We start from the raw sequence: 25,442 nt of genomic DNA on the forward strand, positions 1-25,442 counted from the left end.
TCTGTTCATTATAAATTGCCCAGCCTCTCGCATAGCAACACAAAATGGACTAAGATAGACACATCTGATTTCCCGGCAGCCCCCAGCAAGAGCCTCTCAGGTTAAGCTCACACGATGATAGGGAAGAGAGAGGGAATAACCAAACTTTCTTCTCTAGTTATACTTTGTACCAACCTCTAACAATGTGCGTTTTGAGGGATATGTTTTATAACACGTATAATACGTTAGTACAGGCTTGGTGCCTGTAGTTCAGTGGATAGGGCGTTGGCCACATGCACAGGGGCTGGCAGGTTCAAACCCGGCCTGGGCCTGCCAAACAACAATGACGACTGCAACTAAAAAATAGCTGGGCATTATGGCAGGTGCCTGTAGTCCCAGCTACTTGGGAGGCTGAGGCAGGAAAATCACTTAAACGCAAGAGTTTGAGGTTGCTGTGAGCTGTGATGCCACAGCACTCTACCGAGGGTGACATAATGAGACTCTATATGAAATTTTTTATATGTATATATATAGTGCCGTGAGTTGTATCTGCACCTGACTTACAAATATGTAATAAATGTCTACCATTTATAAATAATATAAGCTTTGTTATTATCCCATCTTATAAAGGAGGAAATGAGGCTCAGAGACACACATGCCCATGGGCACACTGGGAACTAAAATTCCTCTTGGTCCTCTGAGGGGGCCTGGCCTAGTGCCCCTTTGCTTTCAGCTGTCACTCTGAGCTGTCTCCAGCAGTGTGATGAAGAGGGAGGAGAGCAGAGAGGGAGGAGGAGGGAACCGGTGTCCACCCAGTCCTGGCAGGCCCTCCCTGAACCTTGGAAAGCAATCCTGGGCCTGATCTCCCGCCAAAGAGCCTCCCTCTCTCCTCCACTCAGGCCAGGAGGTTGCTTTCTAGGGTCTCAGGATGCAAAGGTGGGGGCTGTGGGCCGCAATTTCTCTGACCCTCCTCTGTGTCCAGGCCTTTCCACAAACAGACATCAGCATCAGCGCAGGTGAGTGCAAGGGCCAAGCTGGGCGGGGGAACACACCCAGGGACTTTTCTAAAGGTGAGGCCTGGCCGCCTCAGTTGGGGACTTGGGGGCCTGACCTGCTAGCTTCTGCCAACCTAGGCCCTGACCAGAGACGTCCTGGGTTTAAATCCCAGTTTTGCAGTTTACAAGCTGTGTGACTCAGGACAAGTTTCTTGATCTCTTTGAGCCTCAGCTTGGTCTAGAAAATGAGGGTCACAAGGGCGCCTTATTGGAGCTACAGTACAAGGGTGAAGAGATGACATGGGGAAAGTGCATAGCACAGTGTCTGGTGTCATGGGCCCGCCTGAAAATAGCATTTTGGTTAGAGCTTTGCCATCTGGGAGCCCACCCCCACCTTGGCTATGATAGTCATGCCCAGGGATCTGTTGGATCTGCATGCCCCGAGGACAACTCTGTCCTCCCTGCATGTCGTTCCTCTAGTGGCCTCCCTCAGGGTTACCCTAGAGCCCCAGCCCTGTGCCACAGCTCTGTGAGTTTTGTAGGGTGTCCCCACGGATTGGGATACACTTATATTTAAAATGAATTTATTTGGGCCGGGTGTGGTGTCTAACACCTGTAATCCTAGCACTCTGGGAGTCAGGACAGGTGGATTGCCTGAGCTCAGGAATTCAAGACGGAGAGCTGACAGCCTTGGACGTGTGGCCTCCCAGTGTTCCATATGGAGGACAAGAGGCTTCACGTGAACATAATTTCTTCCACTTTGCAACAGGGAGCCAGAGTGCTGACTCCAGGGGCAAGAGTCCTGGATCCTGCAATCTCCTCACGGCTTAGGCTCTTGCCTGTTACCTCTGTCAGATTCTTTCCAGACATTCTTTAAAAAACATACTATTAAAATCTCAGTAACAACAGTTAAGACATAAAGAGGCCTTCCTATGTGCCAGACGCAGTTCTAAGCACTTTTTATATATAGACTTATTTAACCCTCATAATAACCCTATGGCTGAGATACTATTTTTTAAACAAACTTCTTTTAATTAAAACTAATAATGAAATACCTAAATAGAGATTCTTCTAAGATGAAGTTACTGGGCTGTGATAGCATAGAGGTGAATTTAAACAAGGAGTGGCATGGTTATCAGGTAAAATACCAGTAAGTAAATAGCAAGAAATCCTTTTTTTGGAGACAGAGTCTGACTCAGTCACCCCTGGGGTTGAGTGCCATGGCATGATAGCTCACAGCAACCTCAAACTCTTGGGCTCAAGTGATCCTCTTGCCCTAGCCTCCCAAGTAGCTGGGACTACAGGCACCTGCCACAAGGCCCTGCTATTTTTAGAGACAGAAGCTCAGTCTTACTCAGGCTAGTCTTGAACTCCTGAGCTCAGGCAATCCACCCATCCTGACTTCCCGGAGTTCTAGGATTACAGGTGTGAGCCACTGCACTTGACCCTAATAAATCCTTTTTTAATATAGGTGTATACTGAATATTCCATGATACATACTAAAATTATTTGTTGTTTATCTGAAATTAAAATTAGACTAGGTATCTTGTGGGGGGGGGTGCTGTTTAGTCTAGCAACCCTAGTAGAGTTGAGGCTATGATAGCCTCAGTTCACTTGGGCAGGTAGCAGGGGGTTCCATTCTGTCATAAACTCTCCCAGGTCACAGACTGCGTGGCTTAAACAATAGACAGTTATTTTCCAGAATTCTGGAGGCTGAGAGGTCCAAGATCAAGGTGTTGGCATACTTGGTTCCTGGCTTGAAGATAGCCACCTCCTTGTGTGTCCTCCATGGCAGAAATAGGGGTAGAGGGGAGATAAAGATGAGATAGAGATAGAGATACAGATAGAGAGGGTTTCTTTCTTCTGTAAGGGCACTAATCTCATGATGAGGATGGGACCCCATCTAAACCTAATTACTTCCCAAAGGTCATACCACTCAATACCATCACAGTGGGAGTCAGTGCTTCACCCTGTGAGTCGGGGTGAAGAAGAAGAAACTGAATTTACCATATTCAGTTTGTTAATGGTAGGAAAGAAGTTGTAAAAAAAAAATATATATACCATTGGAGATTGCCTTGTGTATCCCAAGATCTTGCCTTTCTGCCCAGCCAGAGTGGGAAAAGGCCAAGACTGAGGTTGAAAGTAGAAACAAGTAGGGGATAATTTGTGCCCATGAGCCTTGTCTGGACCTCAAGTTTCTTCACCTAGAAAATGGGGATAACGAGGGCTTGGGGGATTTACAGTGAGGCAGGTGAGATGCTTAGCACATAGTAAGCACTTGAAAAAGGATGGTTATTCCTGTTATCACACCTGTCACTGTAGTTGTTGATGTTCTGGTAGAACCGAGCAGGAGACTCGAGAGTTTTCTGTTGTGATGAAAAGACTTCATAATGAAAAGGAACTTCCAGACGTCTATCTTCACACCTCACCCCTACTCTGCGATAAGGGACTGGGATTGTGTTAATTCCAGCAACCTTGAGGATCTCAGAGTTTGAAGTTGGAAGAAAGGGGCCTAGAAATCCCCTGGGCCCAACCCTACCATATTACAGCTGTGGAAACCAAAGCTACAGAGGCTGCCAAGATCATTGCTGGTCCAAATAGTAGTTCTTCTGCTCCCCAGGCTCTCAGCAAGCAGAAAACCCGGTTCTAGCCTGAGCAAATGGGTCTTCCAGGGGAAAGTGATGTCAGCACAAACAGAATGTGTGAGTGCGTGTTAGCAGGTGCACGCTGACGTGTGCTAGGAAGGACTTAGGGGTCTCCATGGGCCCTTGCAGACCATGAAGGTGTGTGTACCTGCAAAAACCTTTTGAAGGTGTGTGTACCTGTCCTTACTGAGGACAGGCCTAGTTGTTCTTCTAGATACCCCCAGACTTTAAGTGCAAAGCAAAACAGGCCATTCATCCCACTCCTTGGGAACTTTCCTTACTCACCTCTTTAACATGCAGATACATGCAAATGGTGTAATTCAACGGCACCTCTTAGGTTTGTTTTAAGAAAAACCAAAAAGCAAAAACCTTTAGGCATCACTGAGAGACTTGGGAGGATTTAGCCAGACCAGATCTTTTCCCCAGAACCTTTTCTCTGACCCTGCCTTTGAACCTATTGCTCAACTGGATTCATGAGTGTAACGCGCACCTAATAAGAGCTGCATTAACATTTGATATTGTTCTTCTTCAGCTATTAGAAAGTTTCCTGTCTTTGGCTCCTGAGTCTGAGAGCTCTCTGTAACAAAGGAAATTGTAGAAAAGTGTTTTGAAGCTCAGAATGTGCTTCTGTGGGGCTTCAGGGATAAAGATGGGGAATGAGTCAAGTTCTGCAACTTTCTCCTCTCCCTTCCAAGAACTAGCATTGCACTCTCAGCTCTGGGAATGTCCCAGGGCCCAGGCTGTTTCTATTGCAATAATGTCTAGTGTTTACCAGAATGCCCACCTGTGAGCCAGGGCCTGGCTACCGGTGAAGCAACCACTGTGATCATGCCCATTGTACAGATAAGAAAACTGAGGGACAAAGTACCAAGTTTTCCACTAGGGTCATCTGACTCCAGAGTCCAAGCTCTGAAGTTGGAGCACAGAGGCCTAGGCAACTGTGTCCCTGCCTCCTACAGTAGCCCTGATATTAGAGTGTCCCTTGGACACTCAGCCCATTCCCACTCCTCCTTTATGGTCACAGCCATCTGTGCATAACTTCTAGAACACTTAGTATATGATGATTCTTTGCCCCCTAGACTGTGAACAATCTGAGAGCATGCACCTTAAGGCAAATAGACACTCAAGAAATGCTGACTAATTTGCTTAGTTAATTGATTGTAAAATTTGGGAGTTAATATAGAGATATTTTACAAATGAGAAAACAAAGATCAGAAAAAAAGATGTTTTCTGGAGGAACTAGACTGTTCAGGGGTTTCCAAGTCTGTCAGACCTGAGTCTCAATCCTGGCACCGCCACTTGCTAACCAAAGGAGCAAGTAACTTAACCTCACTGTGCCTCCGTTTCCTCATCTGTAAAATGGGGTTGATACTGAAACCTCCTAGGTTGGTCTCAGGAGTCACTTACTAAGGACCCAATGAATGGTCACTGTTATTAGCAATTTGAGAAATTGTCTAGGGCTTCTTCCTTTGTATCATGTGACTTTTAGAGTGGCCCAGAGAAGGGACAACAAAGTGCAGGTGGACAAGACCTGGGATTGTGATGGTGTGTTCTTTGGAGCCTCTGATCGGAGACGCAGGGGAAAGAAGCTGCAGACGGGATGATTGATTTAAAGGGAGGCCAAGACTCGCTCTGGTCAGCGGCCCGGCTAAACTTTACTGATAATCTTATATACTTTCAAACATTCAGTAAGAATTGAACACATATACAAAGAAGTGAAGTAACATTAGGAAGCTACACTTTAAGATTACAAATCAGTGTGAAGGCTGAGGAACACATATACAATTGATTTTGTTTAGAGTAAAAGCATAAGGTAGACTGTCTGTCCTTGCTGGTCCAAACCAAAACTAGGGATTATAATGTTAATGAAGGGGGAAGACAGAGAATAGAACCCAATGCAGTATGTTCACCCCCAGCTGCCAGACCCTGGCTGATTCTCCACAATTCCTTTTAGAGAGACCTTTCTGCATATTTCTGCATATCTATAGGCAGGTACAGAAGCTCGATCTTCAAAGAAATGTTTCTTAGAATCAATCTCCTGGGGGAGCACATTGACGGGAACTGCCATGTCTGAGCAAGGGGTGCTTGTCTCCTACAGGACTGTCAGTTCCACTTCCAGAGGCTGGGCTGACCATGAAGGAGGCCAGTCTGGCCGTGGCACCCAGGAGACAACAGGAGGGCAGCACCGGCTCCTAGCAGCCACCTTCCTGGAGTCTGCAAGACACTTCCATCCCACCCTCTGGGAGAGTCATGGCCCAGTATGGGGACTAGGCAGACAAATGTGGGCTCCAGCCCCTCCCCCCGCCCCCACTGGGTCCCAAGGCTGATTTGGGGAGGAGGCAGCAGGGTAGTGCATCCCTGGGAGGCTGGATCAGGGCCAGGGACTGAACAGCCAGATTGAGTAGGAAGGTGACAATTTATTCTCTTAAAAAAGGGGGGGGGGGGAGAAAAGAGCCCTGAATTCCACTGGTGTGTTTTCTTTCTGTAACAAGTTCAGAGTTCCCGAAGACTCTGACTCCACCCCACTGGGAGAGCTTGGGGGTCTTTGTTGCTGCTCACTGAAGTAAAAGATCATATAGTTTGGCCTCTTGGTCTCCAGAGCAACAAGCCCCTTGCTGGGCCTTCCCTCACCAGTTCCCTCGCCCACCCCCACTTTATCTCTCGCTTCCTCTTATCTTCCTAGCCACGAGAAATGTTTCTAGTTCACCAAATGCTCCATTCTCTCTCCTACCTCTTTACACATGCTCTGCTCTCCACCTGGGATGCTCTTCCTATGATTCTTATTCATCCTTCAGCTCTCAGTTGAGACCTCCTCTAGGAAGCACCCCCAGATCTCTGAGACTGGGTCGTGTGCCACTTTTAGGTGCTCCTATGGAACACCCCGTCCAGGGCGGGGCCGTGGTGGTGCCCAGTCATAATCCTCTGTGTGCTCTCTGAAGAAGGGACAGGGAAGCCAACCATTCAACTAGGGAGAGAATTCAACCAGGGAGAAACAACCAGTTTCCAAACTAATATGGGAGCTGGATCCTCAAGTTTTTGCCAGCATCCACAAATTGCATGTGAATGAGATCTTTATTTTTATGTTTACTTTTCTTAATTTTCATCTTCATAGCCTCTAAGACCCAAGGGGTCAGAAGCCACCTCTGTATAGTTCGCCATAGCACCTTCATCTTATAGCCAACTGCCTGAGACCAAGCAGGTGCACAAACAGTACTGGGTGAATGAATCAAGACACGGATGAAGGACCAGCCCATCAGGACTGGAGCAAAAGCAAATGGACTTAAATGTAGTAGGAATCTCTAGGTCTGGAGCCAGACAACCTGGCTTCAAATCTTACCTCTCTGCCTGTTAGGAGCTGTGTGACCTTGGGCAAGTTAGTCAACCTCTCTGTGCTTTGGTTTCTTCATCTGTAAAGAGCAGATGATAGTGGTAACTACCTCGTAGGATGTGTGAAGATTGAATGAATCAATATGTATAAAGCACTTAACACAATGCCTGGCGCACAGAGAGTGTTGAGGAAGAGTTGGCTCTGGTTGTGTTGCCATGGTTACCTGGCTGTGAAGTTTTAAAGCTATAGAAATCCCTTTCCAAGACACAGATTAGCAAAGCCTGCTTTGGGGTCATGTTGATGAAAGGCCTTCTATTTCCAGTTTCTAACATCTCAGAGGTACAAGAGGCGGGGGAATACCAGGTTGGAGTTAATGATTATCCTGGCGTGAGTTTGTGCTTCCTCTGTCCCCCAGGTCCTCCCAATTAGAGGCCTTCGCCTGACGGGGTGGAAAGGGGAGTAATTGGGCAGTGACCTGTTGTAGCCCCATTTTCTGGTATGTTTCACCCTAGGCATCCACAACAACTATTTGTTTGGTGGAAAAAAAATCAAAGGCCCCGGAGGAGGGGTGCAAATAGCTCAGGGAGTTCTCCACACTGAGGACTTCCTTTTGAAATGTCCACCAGGCTTCCGTCCACGGACTTCCCTCCGTGTCCCTCCCCAAACCCCCTCAATTAATTATTGTTAGTATTATTATTGCCATGCCCTATTCCGTGACAGAAAGGATGAGTCATTCTCCAGGGTCCATCTTTCAGTACGGTACGCTGCAGACCGGTACCTCCCAGATTGTCAGATGCACGTAAATCACTCAGGGGACCTTGTTAAAATGCAGATTCTGTGTCAGTGGGTCTTGTGTGAGGCCTGAGAGTGTGACAATTCTTGCCAACTCCATCTAATTCCACCCTGTCCTTGTCAAATGAAACGTGTAGAAAGAGTAAACATTATGGGTGTCCTAAGTTGGATCTGGGATCCGAAAAAAGGACACTGAATAGAGTCTGGAGTTGAGTTACTACTGTATCTGTGTTCCTTTCCTAGTTCTGTAAGATGTTAACGTCGGGGGAAGTGGGCAAAGGCATGCAGCAACCCTCCACACTATCTCTGCCACTTTTCTAGAAACCTAAATTTATTCCAAAATAAAGTTTATTTTTATTTTAAAGTGAAGGAAAATAAAAAGAGGTAGAGGACAAAGAGGGTGGGAACTTCCAGATGACAGGATGTAGTGGATCGGTGAAAACAAAACCACCCCTTGGGCGGAAAAGTCACATGCACTTTTACACACATCCTGTTGAACTAGACTTCCAAGGATGTGAAGGTGGTACCCAGGGGTCCGTCACAAAGACAGAGGTGAAGACCCAAGGGTGGGCAGGTCACTTCAAGCCCTGGGTGGAAAATCAGGCTTGATAGTGCAGGGCCTAGGGTTTTCACAGAGGGGAGGTGGCGAAAGCAGAGCCCTGTGAAGCAGGAAATTGAGACTGGAAGCCTTTCTCAGAGCAGATACTCATGAGGAGTTCCACCCTCAATGTAAAGAAGACTGGCGGGGGTGGGGGGTGGGGCAAGGGGGGAGCGTAGCTCAGTGGGTAGGGAGCCAACCACATGAACCCAGGCTGGCGGGTTCCAACCTAGCCCAGGCCTCGTAAACAACAATGACAACTCCAACCAAAAAAATTGCTTGGCGTTGTGGCGGGCACCTGTCGTCCCAGCTACTTGGGAGGCTGAGGCAAGAGAATCGCTTAAGCCCAAGAGTCTGAGGTTTCTGTGAGCTGTGATGCCACAGCACTCTACTGAGGGCGACATAGTGAGACTCTGTCTCAAAAAAAAGAAAGCCAGGGGGAGGGGGTGGGATCCTCCTGTCGGAGGGAGATGACAAAGTAGTACACTTCATCCTAAACTCAGGGAAGAAAGTGCTAGACTTCCCTCTGCAAGGTTCTTTGATGAGGTCTGTGCTGTTAAATTTGAACACAATGGTAACGCAGTGTGTCCAGTGCTTTCAAACCATGGGTTTATACCAGTAATATATTTTAAATCTAGAATTAGAGAAGTAACCCAGACTATACTTCTAATCAGTTGTGTGGGCTGTGGCTTAATGTTTGATAAAGAAAATACAGATAGGCTAAGACATGTGGGTGTTTGCTGTGATGTTTGCGATTGCTGCACTGTGGGGTTATGTCCCATTTTTGGAGTCCCGCCTGCTGTCTAGGGTAGGCTCTCTCAGCCTGGGCATCGCTGACATTTTGGATCAGGTCATTTTTTGATGTGCACTGTAGGATGTTTAGTAGAGTCTCTACTCTCTAGATGCCAGTAGCATCCCCACTCCAGCTGTGACAACTGAAAATGTCCCCAGGCATTGTCCAGTATTCCCCAGGAGGCAAAATTGCCCCTCACTGGTCACTGGAGTGAACAACCACTCCAGCTTTCTGGGAAGTGTAGGGATTCCTAGAATGCGGAATTTGGGGTCTTAAAACTGGGATAGTCTTGGGCACACGAGGACGGATTGGTCACCTGCCTTCCATCTCTAACATCAGTATTTAGGATGCCAAGTAAATAGAGATGAGCAGAAGTGGGGAAAGTGGGTTAGCACGAGCACAGTTAGACTCCCCATGAATTATTCCAGCCACTCGCAGGCAAACTTAGCAAGGACCAGCAAGTGTCCTTGGTTACATACACGTGGAAAAAGGTGGAGAATGCCTTGCTGCTTCTTGTCCAAACCAACGGAGAAACTGCTGCAAAAGTAGACCCCAGGGAGTGATTCCGCTGAGCCTCTCCGTGTAGTGGGCACTGTCAAAAGGCCCCACAAAGAGCTCAGCAACATCCAGCGTTACAAGGGGTCCCTTCAACCCTCTCGACCAAGGCATCGAGGCATCGAGGTGATGTCCTCTTACACCAAAGCTCCCCATCAAAAAGGGAGAAGACTGAAACCCAGAGAGAAGTAGGGGGAGGCCGAGAAAGCCACATCACCCACCTCCACAAGCAGAGCTCTTTGCCTCTACCACATAGAAGAGGGTCAGGAGAGCAAATTCAGAACCAACTGCCTCCATGCTGGCATATACCGAAAGACAGATGGGGAGGATTGACCAGGAACAGTAGAATCAACCAGGACCTTCAGCATTGCTGTTGGGGGTTAGGAGGGGCTGGTTTTGGTCAAATGGGCCAACTCAGTGGCTCTGCCCAGTCCTGGGAGCAGAGAAACATGGCCTAGACCCAGCCTGTTTAGCATAGCTCTCTTGATTAAAGCAACTGTCCCTTTCTTTCCCCATAAAAATGCACAGAGGTGCTTGTGCACACACACACACACACACACACACACACTTTTGACTTTGCATTTTTATTTCAGGGGATTCAGTAGACTCCTAATGCCCATCAAGCTTGTTTATAAAATCCTGAGCTAATCATTAATAATCATACTGTGACATATTCCACATATGTCAATTACTTGGTGAATTTATTTGGTCCAATTTGTTATCCCAGCAACTCTATACAGTCAGCACTGTAAAGACCATCAACCTTGTCAATTTCCCATGATGACGCATCACAAGCACTTTGGAGTCAGGAATGTCTGGGTTCAAATCCCTACTCTGCCATTTATTTGCAGGATGGCCTTGAACAAGTCACTCAACCTAAGCCCCACTTCCCTCTATGTGCTTGGCACGTCATAAATAGTCAGTGTTACCTATTACTTTATCATCCCATGAGCTCAGCCAACTGCTATAGTAGCTTGAAGGCAAAGATTTCACAGAAGGGTGACCTTGACCTACTTTTGGGTGGGTGGCTGCAAAAGGGACCCCAGACATCAGCTAGTCTGATGGATAGGAAGGGAAAGAAGAGGTACCAAGGAAGGACGGGGACCCAGACTTCCCAGCCCCAGTCTCACACATTCCCTATGCTGCACTGCCTGCCTCACAGGTGAGCCACCCAGCCTCACATGAGGAAGGCTACCGGCATGCCTGCCGCCCACTGCCAGTCATCCTGAGTCGTGGTTTCCAAATAAAGTATCTCCTAAGAAGCCTTCAGAGGGGCTGAGACTTGAGAGAGCTTTATTATCTCAACCATGGTAGATCTTTTTATTTATTCCTTTTCATAATTAAGACAAAAAAATCCTGAACCCCAGGAGTCCAATGGGCAGAAGATACAAATAGCTTTGACTATAGCTTGTCAATAAACATGTGGAAAAAATGGGCACTCTCTCCAGATAGCTGAGAATTGCAAATCAGAACACGATACCATTTTTTTTTTTGCTTATGAAATTTGCAAAGATCACCATGAAAGTGATAACACTCAGCGTTGGCAAGGGCAGAGTGAGATGAGCACGCCCAGACATTACCGTGGGAGTATAAATTGCTTTCAGGAGGCAATTTAGCAAATTGTATCAAAGCCTTAAAAAATCTCTCCTTAGAAAAATCATCAGAAATGCTGAAAGAGCTGTATGCACAAAGCAGTTCATTTCAGAATTATTTGTGATAGTTAAAAAAAAAAACACAGGGAAGTGATCTAATTATCCAAAAATAAGTGCATGATTAAATAAACCCTGGGAAGGCCCCTCAGTAGAGGATTCGAGAGCTATTTAAAACAATGCTTACGAAAATATATAAGAACATGAGAGAAACATTCATGGTCTTCAAGCTTTATAAGTCAGGGTACTGACTGGTATGCACAGTACGATAGAATCACAATTCATCTTTGAAAATCATTGCGTACAAATGTGACAGGAGAAAGGTACCCATTAACATTTTCCGAGTGTTCTGTGATGAGCATATGTTACTTTTATTATTTTGTAAAATGTAGGTGTGCATGTGTTTTTTGGACTTCAAGTGTAAAATTGCATTAATCATAATGGGATGTTTTGCTTGGACGTATTCTTTACTTGAATATATTCTTGAAAATATTAATAGGAAACTATTAATAAGCTGTGGAAACAGTGTCAGCACTCCCAGCCTTCTTCCCAGTCTGTTTCCTCTCTGCCCCCAGCCCTGCCAGAGCTGCCTCAGCCTGCCCTGTGCCCCCTGTTCTGGATGGAGTTCAAAGGTCACTGCTATAGATTCTTCCCTCTCAATAAGACCTGGGCTGAAGCCGACCTCTACTGTTCTGAGTTCTCTGTGGGCAGGAAGTCCGCCAAATTAGCCTCCATCCACAGGTGAGTGGGATACCTGGTCGTCTGAGTCCAACTGAGCACCCCTTTGGGGAAGGGGGTGGAGAATTGTGTTTCCAACTGGTATTTCTCTTTGGTGATTAAAGCTGAATTTTTGTTTTTGTTTTTGAGTTGTCCAGACTAGAGTGCAGTGGCATGATCATGGTTCACTGCAGCCTCCAACTCCTGTGCTCAAATGATCCACCTTCCTCAGCCTCCTAAGTAGCTGGAACTACAAGTTGTATGCCACCCTATACAGCTAATTTTTCTAGTTATTTTAGAGACAGGGTCTCTCTATATGTTGTTCAGGCTCTTCTTGAACTCCTGGCCTCAAGCAACCCTCCCCACCTTGGCCTCTTAAACTGCTAGGACTATAGGCGTGACCCTCCACCTCCTGCCTGAAGCTAGTTGTTATCCAACTAATTTCTCATTAAAATTATCTTTGCTGATGGAAGGCAAAGCATTTAGCAGGGGTAGCAAATACCGTTCTGGAAGATCCATCTTTAAAAGTGCCCAGCCTGTCCTGTGCCCTGCTCTGTATCCCAGGGGCTTTGACCCTGTGAATCACCTGATATACTTTACATATATCAAATATAATGTAAACAATATAAAGAATAACAACTGAAATCTATTTACTAAGTGTTTTGTGGACATCACCCCATGAAATCTCCCTCAAACCATATGATGTAGAAGTCCTCATGTAACAGATAAGGAGCCTGAGGCTCTGACAAGGTAAGTGATTTACCCCCAAGTTACATGGCCTACTTACATGGCCTGCTTACATGGCAGAACCGGGTTTTGGACCCGTGTGGGAAAATTCCATAGACCGCCCTCCAAGGCTTCCTTCTACACTCTCTGTGCCTCCTAAGCCCCAGCCACACTGACCATCTCAAAGTTTTCGTCCGGCCCATTTTCCTCCTCCATACCTTTGCAATTCTGCTCCCTTTGCTGAAATTCCCGTCCCTATCTTCTCCGTCTCAAACTTCCAGACAGCTCTGACAATACCTCTTTCCTGAAGTCCCCTCTGACTCCCTGGCGGCCTAATTACACTCGTTACCCACCTCCCCTGGAGTCCTCCCTTCCTTACTGTGTACCTGATGGTTGTCGCATCTGACTTCCCTGCTGATCTGGGAGCTCCTGAGCCAGGTGTGTTACGTTCCATGAGTACCTGAGCTACAAATCCCAGTCTTACTTCTATTGTTCAAGAATCTCAGAGGCTAAGTTTGAAAGAGGCTTGGTCCTTTATGAGTAGAATGCCTTGAGTTTTATTAAGAATAGAGAAGGGGTCCTTTATCTTAGTTTCCAAATGAGTCTCTAATCCACCCTTCTCTTCTTCCCACGGAGATGTCGCACACCTGTACAGTGAGTCTGAGAAACATACGGAGCTAGTCAGAGTTTAACCAGGAAACCAGGGGCTGCTATAGGTATTGAAAGCAGAATCAGCTCGGCGCCTGTGGCTCACGTGGCTAAGGCACCAGCTACGTACACCCAAGGTGGCGGGTTCGAATCCAGCCCGGGCCCACCAAACAACAATGAAGGCTACAACCAAAAATAGCCGGGCGTTGTGGTGGGCGCCTGTGGTCCCAGCTACTTGGGAGGCCGAGGCAGGAGACTCGCTTGAGCCCAGGAGTTGGAGGTTGCTATGAGTGTGATGCCATGGCACTCTACCCAGGGGGACAACTTGAGGCTCTGTCTCAAAAAAAAAAAAAAACAAAGAAAGCAGAATCTAAGACATACACAGTGACGGGAGCTGTGTATGTCTCTTAGACCATAAGAGAGCGTAGTGAGGTGAACTAGAGCTGTGGAATGGCAGAAAGTCGATTCCACAGCCCCGTGGAGGGCAGGATGGAGCCACTGAGGAGAGGCAGCCCCTGCAAAGACTCCCATGCAGAGAGAGAAAGAAACCCCTTGGTTCATCTCTCTTTCTCGTCCTCCACTGACTCACAGATGCCTTCCATTTGCTGGAAGCCAGTAGATATGGGAACCTGGGAAAGGCATTATTCAGAGCAGAGCACTGTCTGGGATTGCTAGTTATAAAGATGAGTGAAATAAATTCCCAAGGAAGGGCTCGCCTGTAAAGGAAAATGAGGCATATAATACAGAGTGAATATCAAAGTGATTCCAAATCCAGATTGTAGCCAGGCTGTGGGGCAGACAGCTCAGCCTGCCTCATTGTACTTGCAGCCTAGATCACGGGGAACTGTCCATCAGAATTCCAGACAAATACAGCAGTTTTTCAGCAATCCCTGACCCAGCTCCTGTTCTTTCTTGCCATGAGTTTACCTGCTTCCTCTCTTCTCAGCTCCTAGCGTCTCTCTTTCTCTCGTTCCAACATTCTCTCCCTTTCCTCTCTAATACAGGTTCTTTCCTGCTTTGGCATATAATACCTCCCTGAAAACACGTAGAAAAGTTGAACTCAAACACTATATTCGCCCGTTATAAATAGGCTTCGGTTCTCATAAAGCTAAGTACTAGTATAAAATCCCCAATTGCATCTCATCCCTGAGACGTGATCCCGTTCTACATAGCTCTTCCTTCATGCCTTTTCATTTTGTTTCTTTCCTTCATAATTAAACACACAAGCAGCTCGAGTGCACAGAACATCTGATTAAAGTTTAGGATTTTCATACTTTCAGTTTATCTCATAATTCCCACTTTTGTTTCAAGTAACGGTTAAATTGAATTAAGCTCATTTCATCTCAGCTTCTTAATACTTGCAAAAGCGCCCTGGGCCTTTCCTTTTCCCAGTTATTTTGATCAGATATGTGGGAAATGCAATCAGATATTCAAATAGCTTGTCCAAACAGGTGCTGTTGAACAAAGATGGCGATGATGCTAAAATGACTAGGCCGCCGTTCTACTGTGTGACTGCTCAAAACTCATGTTCAGCAGTTAACAAAAGAGAGCCTGAATTAGCATGAGAGACGCATTTGCGGACACCATTGCTTACCCAGCTGGGTGGACCAAGGTCAAAGACCATTGGATGGAAGAATGCTTTGTCCCCAGGAATCTTATCGCTCTCATTTTGGACAGAACACAGGCTCTCAGAGCACCAGCATTGAGTAGAGCGTGGTGATGGTGTAAGGAGAAGGTGTCAGATAGAAATGAGGTGATGTCAGTCTGTATGTCCTTGCGTCTGGTTTGGGCACACCAGATCTTGAAAATAGAGAAGTACACCAGCCAGCCAGCCCCTGGGGGTGCAGGCACTTTGGGCTACAGGCGGTGAAGGATTTAAATAAGGGATGTTCATGGAAGGTTTCCTGGAAGAACAGGTCTCGGGTCTCGTATCAGGATCTTTTTTTTTTTTTTTTGAGACAGAGCCTCAAGCTGTCCCCCTGGGTAGAGTGCCGTGGCATTACAGCTCACAGCAACCTCCAACTCCTGGGCTCAAGCGAGTCTCCTGCCTCCGCCTCCCAAGTAGCTGGGACCACAGGCGCCCGCCACAACGCCCAGCTATTTTTTGGTTGCAGCCATCATTGTTGTTTGGCGGGTCCGGGCTGGGGATTCGAACCCGCCACCTTAGGTGTAGGTGGCTGGCGCCTTAGCCGGTTGAGCTATAGGCGCCGAGCCTCGTATCAGGATCTTAAAGGATTGGGAAGCTTAGGGGATGAGGGCAGCAGGTGTTCCAAATGAAGAAAGCCACAGACATCATGGGCATTGATTAAGGGCATTAGAGCCAGGCAGTCCTAGACCGTAGTCCCAGCTCCATCCCTTCCTATGTGTGTAACCCTGACCATGTCACATTAAACTCTCCAAGTCCCAGAGTCCTCAACGGTGGGAAACAGGAATAACCACACTGACCTTTTAAAACTGTGGGGCACTAATGACAATAATGCATCTAAAGTTTTATATAGTTCTTGGGTAACTCAATGCTCCATAGTTATTATTTTTATTAATTATAATAAATTATAATTCTGTAATTCTACCCTAAGGAAGCCAGTTATTTTCTTAGCATTCTCATGTGGCCCTCTTTCTGAGGGCCAATAATCCTTTTCTCACCCCATCTCTTTCCTTCCTCTCCATGTCCTCCAAGAGTATCTGTTAAGTAGCCCTCTGTGTGTGATTGCCTTGAAGCACTGTGTTAAGGAGGATTCTGAGTGCCACAATTCTAAAGGCTGCTAATCTGGAATGGATTAGCAATGTCTCTACAAGCGCAGAACTAAGGAGCATAAATATAGATACATACTTTGATTGGCTACCAATGCCTCAAGCAAAAGGAAATCTCATCATTTTAGACAAGGTGCAGCCCTTAGGGAGCAGTCATTTGGAAGAAACTACTGGGAGAAGATACATGTTGTTGCCACATAAAAGGTACTACAACATAGTTCCATTTTCAAGTGAGTTGTTGGTTAGGTGTTAGATCTAGGGCTGATTATTGTTATTTTATGATGGTTTCTTTGACATGCGAAAAGTCTGCCAATTTGAGTGAAGCAGGCCTTATTATTTACCCATTTTTTCCTACATCCTTGCCTACCCTTTGAACCTTTGCAAATGACCTTTTCCAAGGTCATTGATATCAAGGCCCTGAGTGAGCGATTATCTTGGCCTTCCTCAGTCTAAGGTCTTCAGTGCAACAGCTCCAATTTTCATGTCCACACATGGCTACCGGCCAATGAAAAAGGATGGGGTGGAAACAGAAACATTCTCCACATACCTCCCTCCTTTCATCATGCAAGAAAGGATTTCCAAGATGAGCCTACAGACTTTCCTTTGTATCTAATTGGCCAAATTTGGTCAGACAGCTAATGTTAGATGCAAAGATGGCAGGGAAAATAAAATGTGGCTGTCCTAGGTTATAATGTAGGCAATGGGTAAGGGATTAAGAATGTCAGTGCAGGCTCGGCGCCTATAGCTCAACCGGCTAAGGCGCCAGCCACGTACACCTAAGGTGGCGGGTTCGAATCCCCAGCCTGGACCCGCCAAACAACAATGACGGCTGCAACCAAAAAATAGCCGGGCGTTGTGGCGGGCGCCTGTGGTCCCTGCTACTTGGGAGGCGGAGGCAGGAGACTCGCTTGAGCCCAGGAGTTGGAGGTTGCTGTGAGCTGTAATGCCATGGCACTCTACCCAGGGGGACAGCTTGAGGCTCTGTCTCAAAAAAAAAAAAAAAAAAAAAAAAAAAGAATGTCAGTGCAGTAGGCAACCAGTAATATCTGCTCAAATGCTGGTTTGGTGCGGGAAAGAAATGAGTTCCTATTGGCAAAACACTAAGCACAGTACCTGGCATGAAGTCAGTGCTCAAGAAACAATGTCATGACAGGATACACGTCTCTATGTGTCTGTTTATCTTTCTCTCTATTCACCCATCCATCCATTTATCCACCCGCCCAGCCATCCATCTATTCATTCATCCATCTCTTCTTCTTTGTTGTTTTTGGCAGCAAACTATCACCAGGGTCCTCCACTAATTTCTTTTGTTGGGCAAATTATTATATTTGATGAGCTCTTTGAAGTAGGAAGTGAGAATCCCCCAAGAAGACACCCGTCCCTTGTAAGGAGAGTGGGTTGTCAATTGCAGAGCTATGGAAGTTCAAGGCTAGAGCTGAAGTTTCCCAAAAAAGGGGGGGGGGGAGTGAAGATGGTATCTGAGAAAAGATTAGGAGAGAAGAAGATATATAAAAATTAGCCATGAGGCGCCTGTGGCGGAAAGGAGTAAGGCACCAGCCCCATATGCCAGAGGTGGCAGGTTCAAACCCAGCCCTGGCCAAAAACTGCAAGAAAAAAAAAATTAGCCATGTAAGAAAGGCCACTGAGAGAGAACTGGCTAGTGGAGATTTTCATTAAGTTATCTGATGTGTGCAATGCAGTGTAAATACTTTTCATGTCCCTTTATGATACTTTCAATATAACCCACCTCCTTTGCTACTGTTTTTGAGATGGATTCAAAATTTTAGGGGTGAATAGTAGTGTTGAGTCCTTTGAGCTGGCATGAGTCAAATCCAGAGATGCCCATGTGAGGATGGCCATGTACAGGAGACCTAATCAAAACTGAAAGCACGATTGCATTGTATCCTCTATTTACTTTGATCCCAGAAAGGCTAACAAGGATTCCTTTCAATTTTCAACTCTATCCTATGAAAAGATTCTATTGTGTTTCTCACATTCACAGTTGGGAGGAGAATGTCTTTGTGTATGATCTTGTGAACAGCTGTGTTCCTGGCATCCCAGCTGACATCTGGACAGGCCTTCACGATCATAGACAGGTGAGGAAGCCATGACTGTCAGGGTCCCTGGGAAGCTCCAACCAAAATTTCATGTTGATCAAACAAACCTTTCACAGATGTTCCAGACCATTGCTATACACATAGCTTACAGAGAGAAATCAGACACCAAGATGCCACAGTTAGAATATGACACAATTTGTGCAAGACGTTTAATGAGGTCCCACTAAATGATGGACACATATAATATGGTCAGGAAAAGGCCCTTTTTGGACTTGGGTTTTCTAAAAAACAGGTACATACCCGTATAGCTAAGGCAGTCTTAGTAATAAGAACAAAGCCGAGGCATCAGCATACCAGATTTTAGGCTATACTACAAGGCCATAGTGGTCAAGGCAGCATGGTACTGGCACAAAAACAGAGACATAGACATTTGGAATAGAAGAGAAAACCAGGGCATGAAACTAACTTCTTACAACCACCTAATCTTTGATAAACCAAACAAGAACATACCTTGGGGGACAGACTCCCGATTCAATAAGTGGTACTGGGAGAACTGGATATCCACATGTAAAGGACTAAAACTGGACCCACACCTTTCTCCACTTACAAAAATTGATTCAAGATGGATAAAGGACTTAAATTTAAGGCATGAAACAATAAAAATCCTCAAAGCATAGGAAAAATCCTGGACGCTATCAGCCTGGGGAAAGACTCCATGAAGAAGACTGCTGTGGCAATTGCAACAACAACAAAAATAAACAAATGAGACTTAATTAAACTGAAAAGCTTCTGTACAGCCAAGGAGACAACAACCAAAGCAAATAGACAACCTACACAATAGGAAAGGATATTTGCATATTTTGAATCAGACAAAAGCTTGATAACTAGGGTCTTAGAGAACTCAAATTAATCCACATGGCAAAAGCCAGCAATCCCGTAAATCAATGGGCAAGAAAGATGAGTAGAACCCTCCTTAAAGAAGACAGACGAATGGCTAACAAACATGAAAAAATGCTCATCATCCCTAATTATTAGAGAAATGCAAATCAAAACCACCCTAAGGTACCATCTAACCCCGAGGAGAATGGCCCACATCACAGAATCTCCTGGGATGTGGAGAAAAAGGAACACTTTTACACTGCCGGTGGGACTCCAAACTAACACAATCTTTTAGGAAGGAAGTATGGAGAACCCTCAAAGAACTTAAGCTAGACCTCCCATTTGATCCTGCAGTCCCTACCCAGAAGGAAAGGCACCTACCCAGAAGGAAAAAAAATCCTTTTATTATAAGGACATTAGACTGTTTATTGCCCCTCAATTTACAATCGCCAAACTGTGGAAACAGCCTAATGCCCACCAACCCAGGAATGGATTAACAAGCTGTAGTATATGTATTCCATGGAATACTATTCAGCCATTAAAAAAATGGAGACTTTATAGTCTTTGTATTAAATCCAATGGAGGTGGAACGCATTATTCTTAGTAAAGCATCACAAGAATGGAGAAGCATGAATCCTATGTACTCAATTTTTATATGAGGACAATTAATGATAATTAATGACATAGTGGGGGTGGGAGAAGGGGAGACCAGAGAGATAAAGAAGGAGGGAGGGCAGGGCGGCGCCTGTGGCTCAAAGGAGTAGGGTGCTCACCCTATATACCAGAGGTGGTGGGTTCAAACCCAGCCCCGGCCAAAACTGAAAAAAAAAAAGGAGAGAGAGGAAGGGTGGGGAAAAGGAAGAGCAGAGAGAGGGAAGGAGGGAGGGGGTGGGGTCTTGGTGTGTGCCACACCTTTGGGGGGCAAGACACAACTGTGAGAGGGACTTGACCTAACAAATGCAGTCAGTGTAACCTCGTTTCTTGTACCCTCAATCAATCCCCAACAATAATAAAAAGAAAAACTATGGGAAGATAGTACAGCAAGTAATTACTTTTTACTTGTAATCCTTATTTACAATTGGTCCATTACTTCTTGGTAACTTAATAAAGGTAAGAGTAAAGTTCAAAAAAAAAAAGCCAAATAAACAAACAAACAAAAAAAGCAAAAAAAAAAAAAAAACAAAACAAAGACATATAAACATGATTAGATGTGCAAGAGATTTTTTTGAGAAGAAATATCTGCGAAAAAAAAGGAAGGGGCATAAATAGGCAGGGAAGATCTTTAAATAATGATGTGGGCGTGAGACTGGGGAAAGGAGAGGAGGAACTGGGTGGGAAGAGCCTCAGCTCACAGCACAGCTCTGAGAAAGTCTTAGCAAGGCCACTGGGGAGTCTCCCCACAAAGAATGCCCAGAACAGGAACCCAGCACTGGGCACAAATGTGCCAGGACCAGGACCTTTGGACATGCTGTGGCAGGGTCTGGGAACAGCCTGGAGGATGTGTGAATGCAGCCCCAAAGGGAAAGAAGAAGCATGGCCTCTGCACAGACAAGGTGGCGAATCCAAGGTGGCAGGCAAGCTGCCAATCAACTCTGCTGCCTGCACTGGTCCTCCTGAAGGTGCTCTGAGCAGTGCACATCTGTGGCTGCCACAACCTCTCTGAGTAAGAGACATCCAAGCTAGATCTAACAGATGAATAGGAGTCAGCCAGAGGCAGAGCATTCCAAGTAGAGGGGTCAGCATGGGCCAGGTTCTAGGTAAGGGAGACTAAGGCACATTCAAGGAAGCTGAAGAAGACCAGTGTGGCAGGGATGTGGATTGGACAACAGGTTAGCAGAATATTATTGGAGAGTAAGGCTAAAGAGAGTGGCATGGACCAGATCTCATAGCTGGCAATACCCACAGGCAAACCCCACCTGGAGATTTCATCCCCAAAGTTTCATCAGGCAAGCTGCAACCTGTGTGTATATTCTGTCTGTGTGACTCCTGCCCTGCCCTAGAGCACTGCAGAGAACAGAGATCCAGTTCCAGCTCTTGTTCTGCTCTTTACTGGCCGGTGGGCAACTTTGGGCAATTTTCAAAAACCTGTCTGAATCTCAGTTTGTCCATCTATAAAATGGGGATAATAATACTAGTGCCTTGTTGGAAAAATAGAAATAAGCCAATGTATGTAAAGGGCTTAGCACAATGCTTAGCACACTGTAAGTATTCATTAAGAGTCCTAAAATAGAAGTAACAGTATGGTTAGACTCAGATATTTCAGATATTTTTTAAATCAATAGAACTCATCTGGTAAGATCTTATTTAGTAGTTATAATGGGTAGGGGTTTTTTTGAGACAGAGTCTTACTCTGTTGCCCAGACTAGGGTGCCATGGCCTCAGCCTACCTTATAGCAACCTCAAACTCTGGAGTTCAAGCAATCCACCTGCCTCAGCCTTCCAGAATGATAGGATTACAGGCATGAGCCACCACGCCTGGGCCATAAGTTGTAATTCTTAAAAGCACTAAAATTAGGCCGGGTGTGGGAGGCTAAGGCAGGTGGATTGCTTGAGCTCAGTAGTTCGAGACAAGCCTAAGCAGGAGTGAGACTTCATCTCTAAAAGTAACCAGGTGGTGTGGTGGGCACATGTAGTCCCACCTACCTGGGAGTCTGAGGCAAGAGGATCACTTGAGCCCAAGAGTTTCAGTTGCTGTGAGCTATGATGCCATAGCACTCTACCCAGGGCATCAAAATGAGACTTTGTATCAAAAAACAAAAACAAACAAACAAAAAGAACCCCACTAAAATTTTCCATTTACAATAGCAACTTTAAAATTGGATTATAACTACATTAAATGAGAGTTTAAGGAAGCTAAATAATAATAACAATAACTAATAAAGGAAATGGACTTGATTTGGTTTGGTTGGTTGTTTGTTCAGGCCAGACAGCATGTGCCAGGCACTATGCTAAGTCCTTCTTGTGCTTTAACTTGTTCAGCCCTCACAACCACTTTGTAAGGAAGATATTCACTCCCTCACATAGGTGTGGAAACTGAGGCTCAGAGAGTTTAAGTAACTTGAGATGAGACCTCAAGCTCTAGTCTTTCTCTCTCTCTCTCTTTCTGTCAGAGGTAAGCATTCTGTTCCCATTATATGACATGGGTTCCATGTTCATCAGGGCTTTGGGGGACACTTTTCTAAAACCTTAAATAAACAGAGAAATGGCTCTTGTGCCTGGATATTGCAAATATGTAGTTCTTTCCACAGTTAGTTTGCACATTTATTACAACACTAGTCAAATTCCCAGCAGGACTTTTCTTGTGAATGGTCAGAGTTAATTCCACATGAGGCAAGAAAAACAGAATAGTGTTAGGCAAAGTTAGGATCTGGGTGCTGGAGTAAGGTACACCCAGTGCTAATGCTTTATTAGCTATGTGAATTTGCATAGACCAATCTGAGTCTCAGTTTTCTCATCTGTAAAATGGGGAGAATGATGGCTGCTTTGCAGGATGGTGAGAATGAAATAAGCAGTGTTTGGCATGGCACATAATACACCCTCAACACATGGCAGGTAGTAATAGCCATAGTAATGCCAATAGTCTTGGATTAATAGCAGTAGTATCAGTGAGGACTCCTGCAGAGAGGGGTTAGGTATGGAGGGGTTAGGTATAGAGGGGCTAGAATGTTATCACTCAGCTACATATAGCTCAAATGCCTAATCTTTCTCTTCTTGGCTTGCTTCTTTGCCTCTGGGTGGTCCTTCTCCCCAGGAAGGGCAATTTGAATGGACAGATGGCTCATCATATGACTACAGCTACTGGGATGGGAACCAGCCAGATGATGGCATCCATGCAGACCCAGAAGAGGAAGACTGCGTGCAGATGTGGTACCGGCCTACCAGTGGTAGGTATCCCGGAGACCAAGGCTCTTGCAGGGGTGCTGGGGAGATGCCTGCAATGACAGGGAGGCTGGCAGAATATTCAGCACCTTGGAGAGCGATCAGAGGTCACTGGAGACCTGGGGCCTGGGTGTTCTCCACAGCATATGTTTTTTATTATTTATTTATTTGAGACAGAGCCTCAAGCTATCACCCTGGGTAGAGTGCCATGGCATCACAGCTGACAGCAACCTCCAACTCCTGGGCTCAAGCAATTCTCCTTCCTCTGCCTCCCAAGTAGCTGGGACTACAGACGCCTGCCACAACGCCCACTATTTTTTGGTTGCAGCCGTCATTGTTGTTTGGCAGGCCCGGGCTGGATTTGAACCTATCAGCTCAGGTGTATGTGGCTGGCACCTTAGCCACTTGAGCCACAGGCGCTAAGCCAGCACATATGTTTTAAGCAGTATTTACTGGTCCATTGTTGATATGCAGAGTCTGATTAGGGTAAATCAACTTGTACAAACTATAGTCCGGCTCGGCGCCTATAGCTCAACCGGCTAAGGCGCCAGCCACGTACACCTAAGGTGGCAGGTTTGAATCCCCAGCCCGGACCCGCCAAACAACAATGACGGCTGCAACCAAAAAATAGCCGGGCGTTGTGGCGGGTGCCTGTGGTCCCAGCTACTTGGGAGGCGGAGGCAGGAGACTCACTTGAGCCCAGAAGTTGGAGGTTGCTATGAGCTGTGATGCCAGGGCACTCTACCCAGGGGGATAGCTTGAGGCTCCATCTCAAAAAAAAAAAACCAAACTATAGTCCAAGGGCTGTGCTTCTGTGTCAGCTTACCAGCACATTAAAGTGCAAGTTCCCACCCCAGGCTCCTGCTCCTGAATATTAGAACAACTCTGCACCTGGAGTAGCACAAAGGTGTAAGTAGTGAAAAGAGTATAGACAAGGGTTCAAATTCTGGCCCTGTTGCTTTCTAGCCTTGTGTTTTTGCAGAGAATTACAAATCCTCCCTGAGATTCTGCTGCTATTTCCATAAAATGGGTTCAATCATTGTTCCTACCTACTGGACTGCTTTGAGGATTAAACAGTTGAGATAGCACTGTGGCAAGAGCCTGGGCTCTGAACTTGACTGCCCTTGTCTGAATCTCAACTCCACCCCGTATTAATTGTGTAGCCCAAGGTGAATGCCTTAATGTTTTGGTGTCTCAGGTTCTTCATCTTTAAAATTAGGCTAATGGACTCAGTGCCTATAGCTCAGTGGTTATGGTGCCAGCCACAGACACTGAGGCTGGCTGGTTGAACCCAGACTGGGCCTGCTAAGCAACAATGATAACTACAACAACAAAGAAATTGCCAGTGTTGTGGTGGGTGCCTGTAGTCCCAGCTAATTGGGAGGCTGAGACAAGAGAATCGCTTAAGCCCAAGCGTTTGAGGTTGCTGTGAGCTGTGATGCCAAGACACTCTACTGAGGGTGACATGGTGAGACTCTGTCTCCAAAAAAAAAAAAAAAAATTAAGCAAACGACACTTCACTCACAGGGTTGAATAAAACAGAAGATAATGTGGACAAAGTGGCTGCCATGCTTAGTGTTCAGTATTAGCAATCACCATCATCCTCTCCCCACACCATTCTCAAGAAATAAAAATATTAATATTCCCATTTTGCAGATAATGAACATGAGGCTCAGAGAAGTTGAGCAACATGTTCCAGGTCACACAGCAAGCAAGTAGTGGAACTGGCTTTCAGACCTAGATCTACAGAACTCCAGACCCAAGCGCTTAACTGCTATTCCCTCTTTGTTCTTTTTATTTTCCTAATTAGGGGAATGAGGTATGAAACAGCCTATTATCCTGGAAGCCATCTGGAGCCTGGTAGCCAGAGTTGGGCTAAGTCTGTGGGTGAAGTTTATCCTCCCGTGACAAGTCAAGACCAGAATAAGGCTGGAGAGCAGGGGCCAGGCATAGTGGTTCACACCTGTAATGATAGCACTCTGGGAGGTCAAGGCAGGTGGATTGCTTGAGCTCAGGAGTTCAAAACCAGTCTGAGCAAGAGAGAGACACTGTCTCTGCTAAAAATAGAAAAACTAGCAGGGTGTGGTGGTGGGCCTAGCTACTGGGGAGGCTGAGACAAGAGGATTGTTCAAGCCCAAGAGTTTGAGATTGCTGTGAGCTAGGATGATGCCACTGCACTCTAGCCTAGGGTAACAGAGACTATCTCAAAACAAAACAAAACAAAACAACCTTTTTAAGCATTAGCAAGAAAGAGCTGTCAGGGTAGACATGTGTGCTACTGGAGAGGGCTTTTACTTGGGTAGAGTGGTAGGGATACTTTTATTGTGGTGGATGGATTTTCACCCAGATTCTGTGCTTCTTTACGTCACAGCTCTGAGGTCATGGAATGATAACACCTGCAGCTGGAAGTTCCCCTTTGTCTGCAAGATCCCATCTCTGACCATGCATTGA

At 45.9% G+C, this 25,442-nt stretch overlaps 1 protein-coding gene across 1 annotated transcript; it reads left to right on the top strand.

Annotated features, from left to right (window-relative positions):
• The first annotated feature begins 907 nt into the window (after nt 1–907).
• Nucleotides 908–25,442, top strand: CLEC19A (C-type lectin domain containing 19A). The gene is made up of 5 exons (XM_003790713.1): nt 908–995; nt 11,910–12,075; nt 18,179–18,272; nt 22,864–22,996; nt 25,363–25,442. Exons 1-5 carry the CDS (start codon nt 908–910, stop codon nt 25,440–25,442), a joined length of 561 nt encoding a protein of 186 aa, XP_003790761.1.

Source organism: Otolemur garnettii, unplaced genomic scaffold, assembly GCF_000181295.1.
Source record: "Otolemur garnettii isolate 467f Iridium unplaced genomic scaffold, OtoGar3 scaffold00044, whole genome shotgun sequence".
In the NCBI taxonomy this organism is placed as follows: domain Eukaryota; kingdom Metazoa; phylum Chordata; class Mammalia; order Primates; family Galagidae; genus Otolemur; species Otolemur garnettii.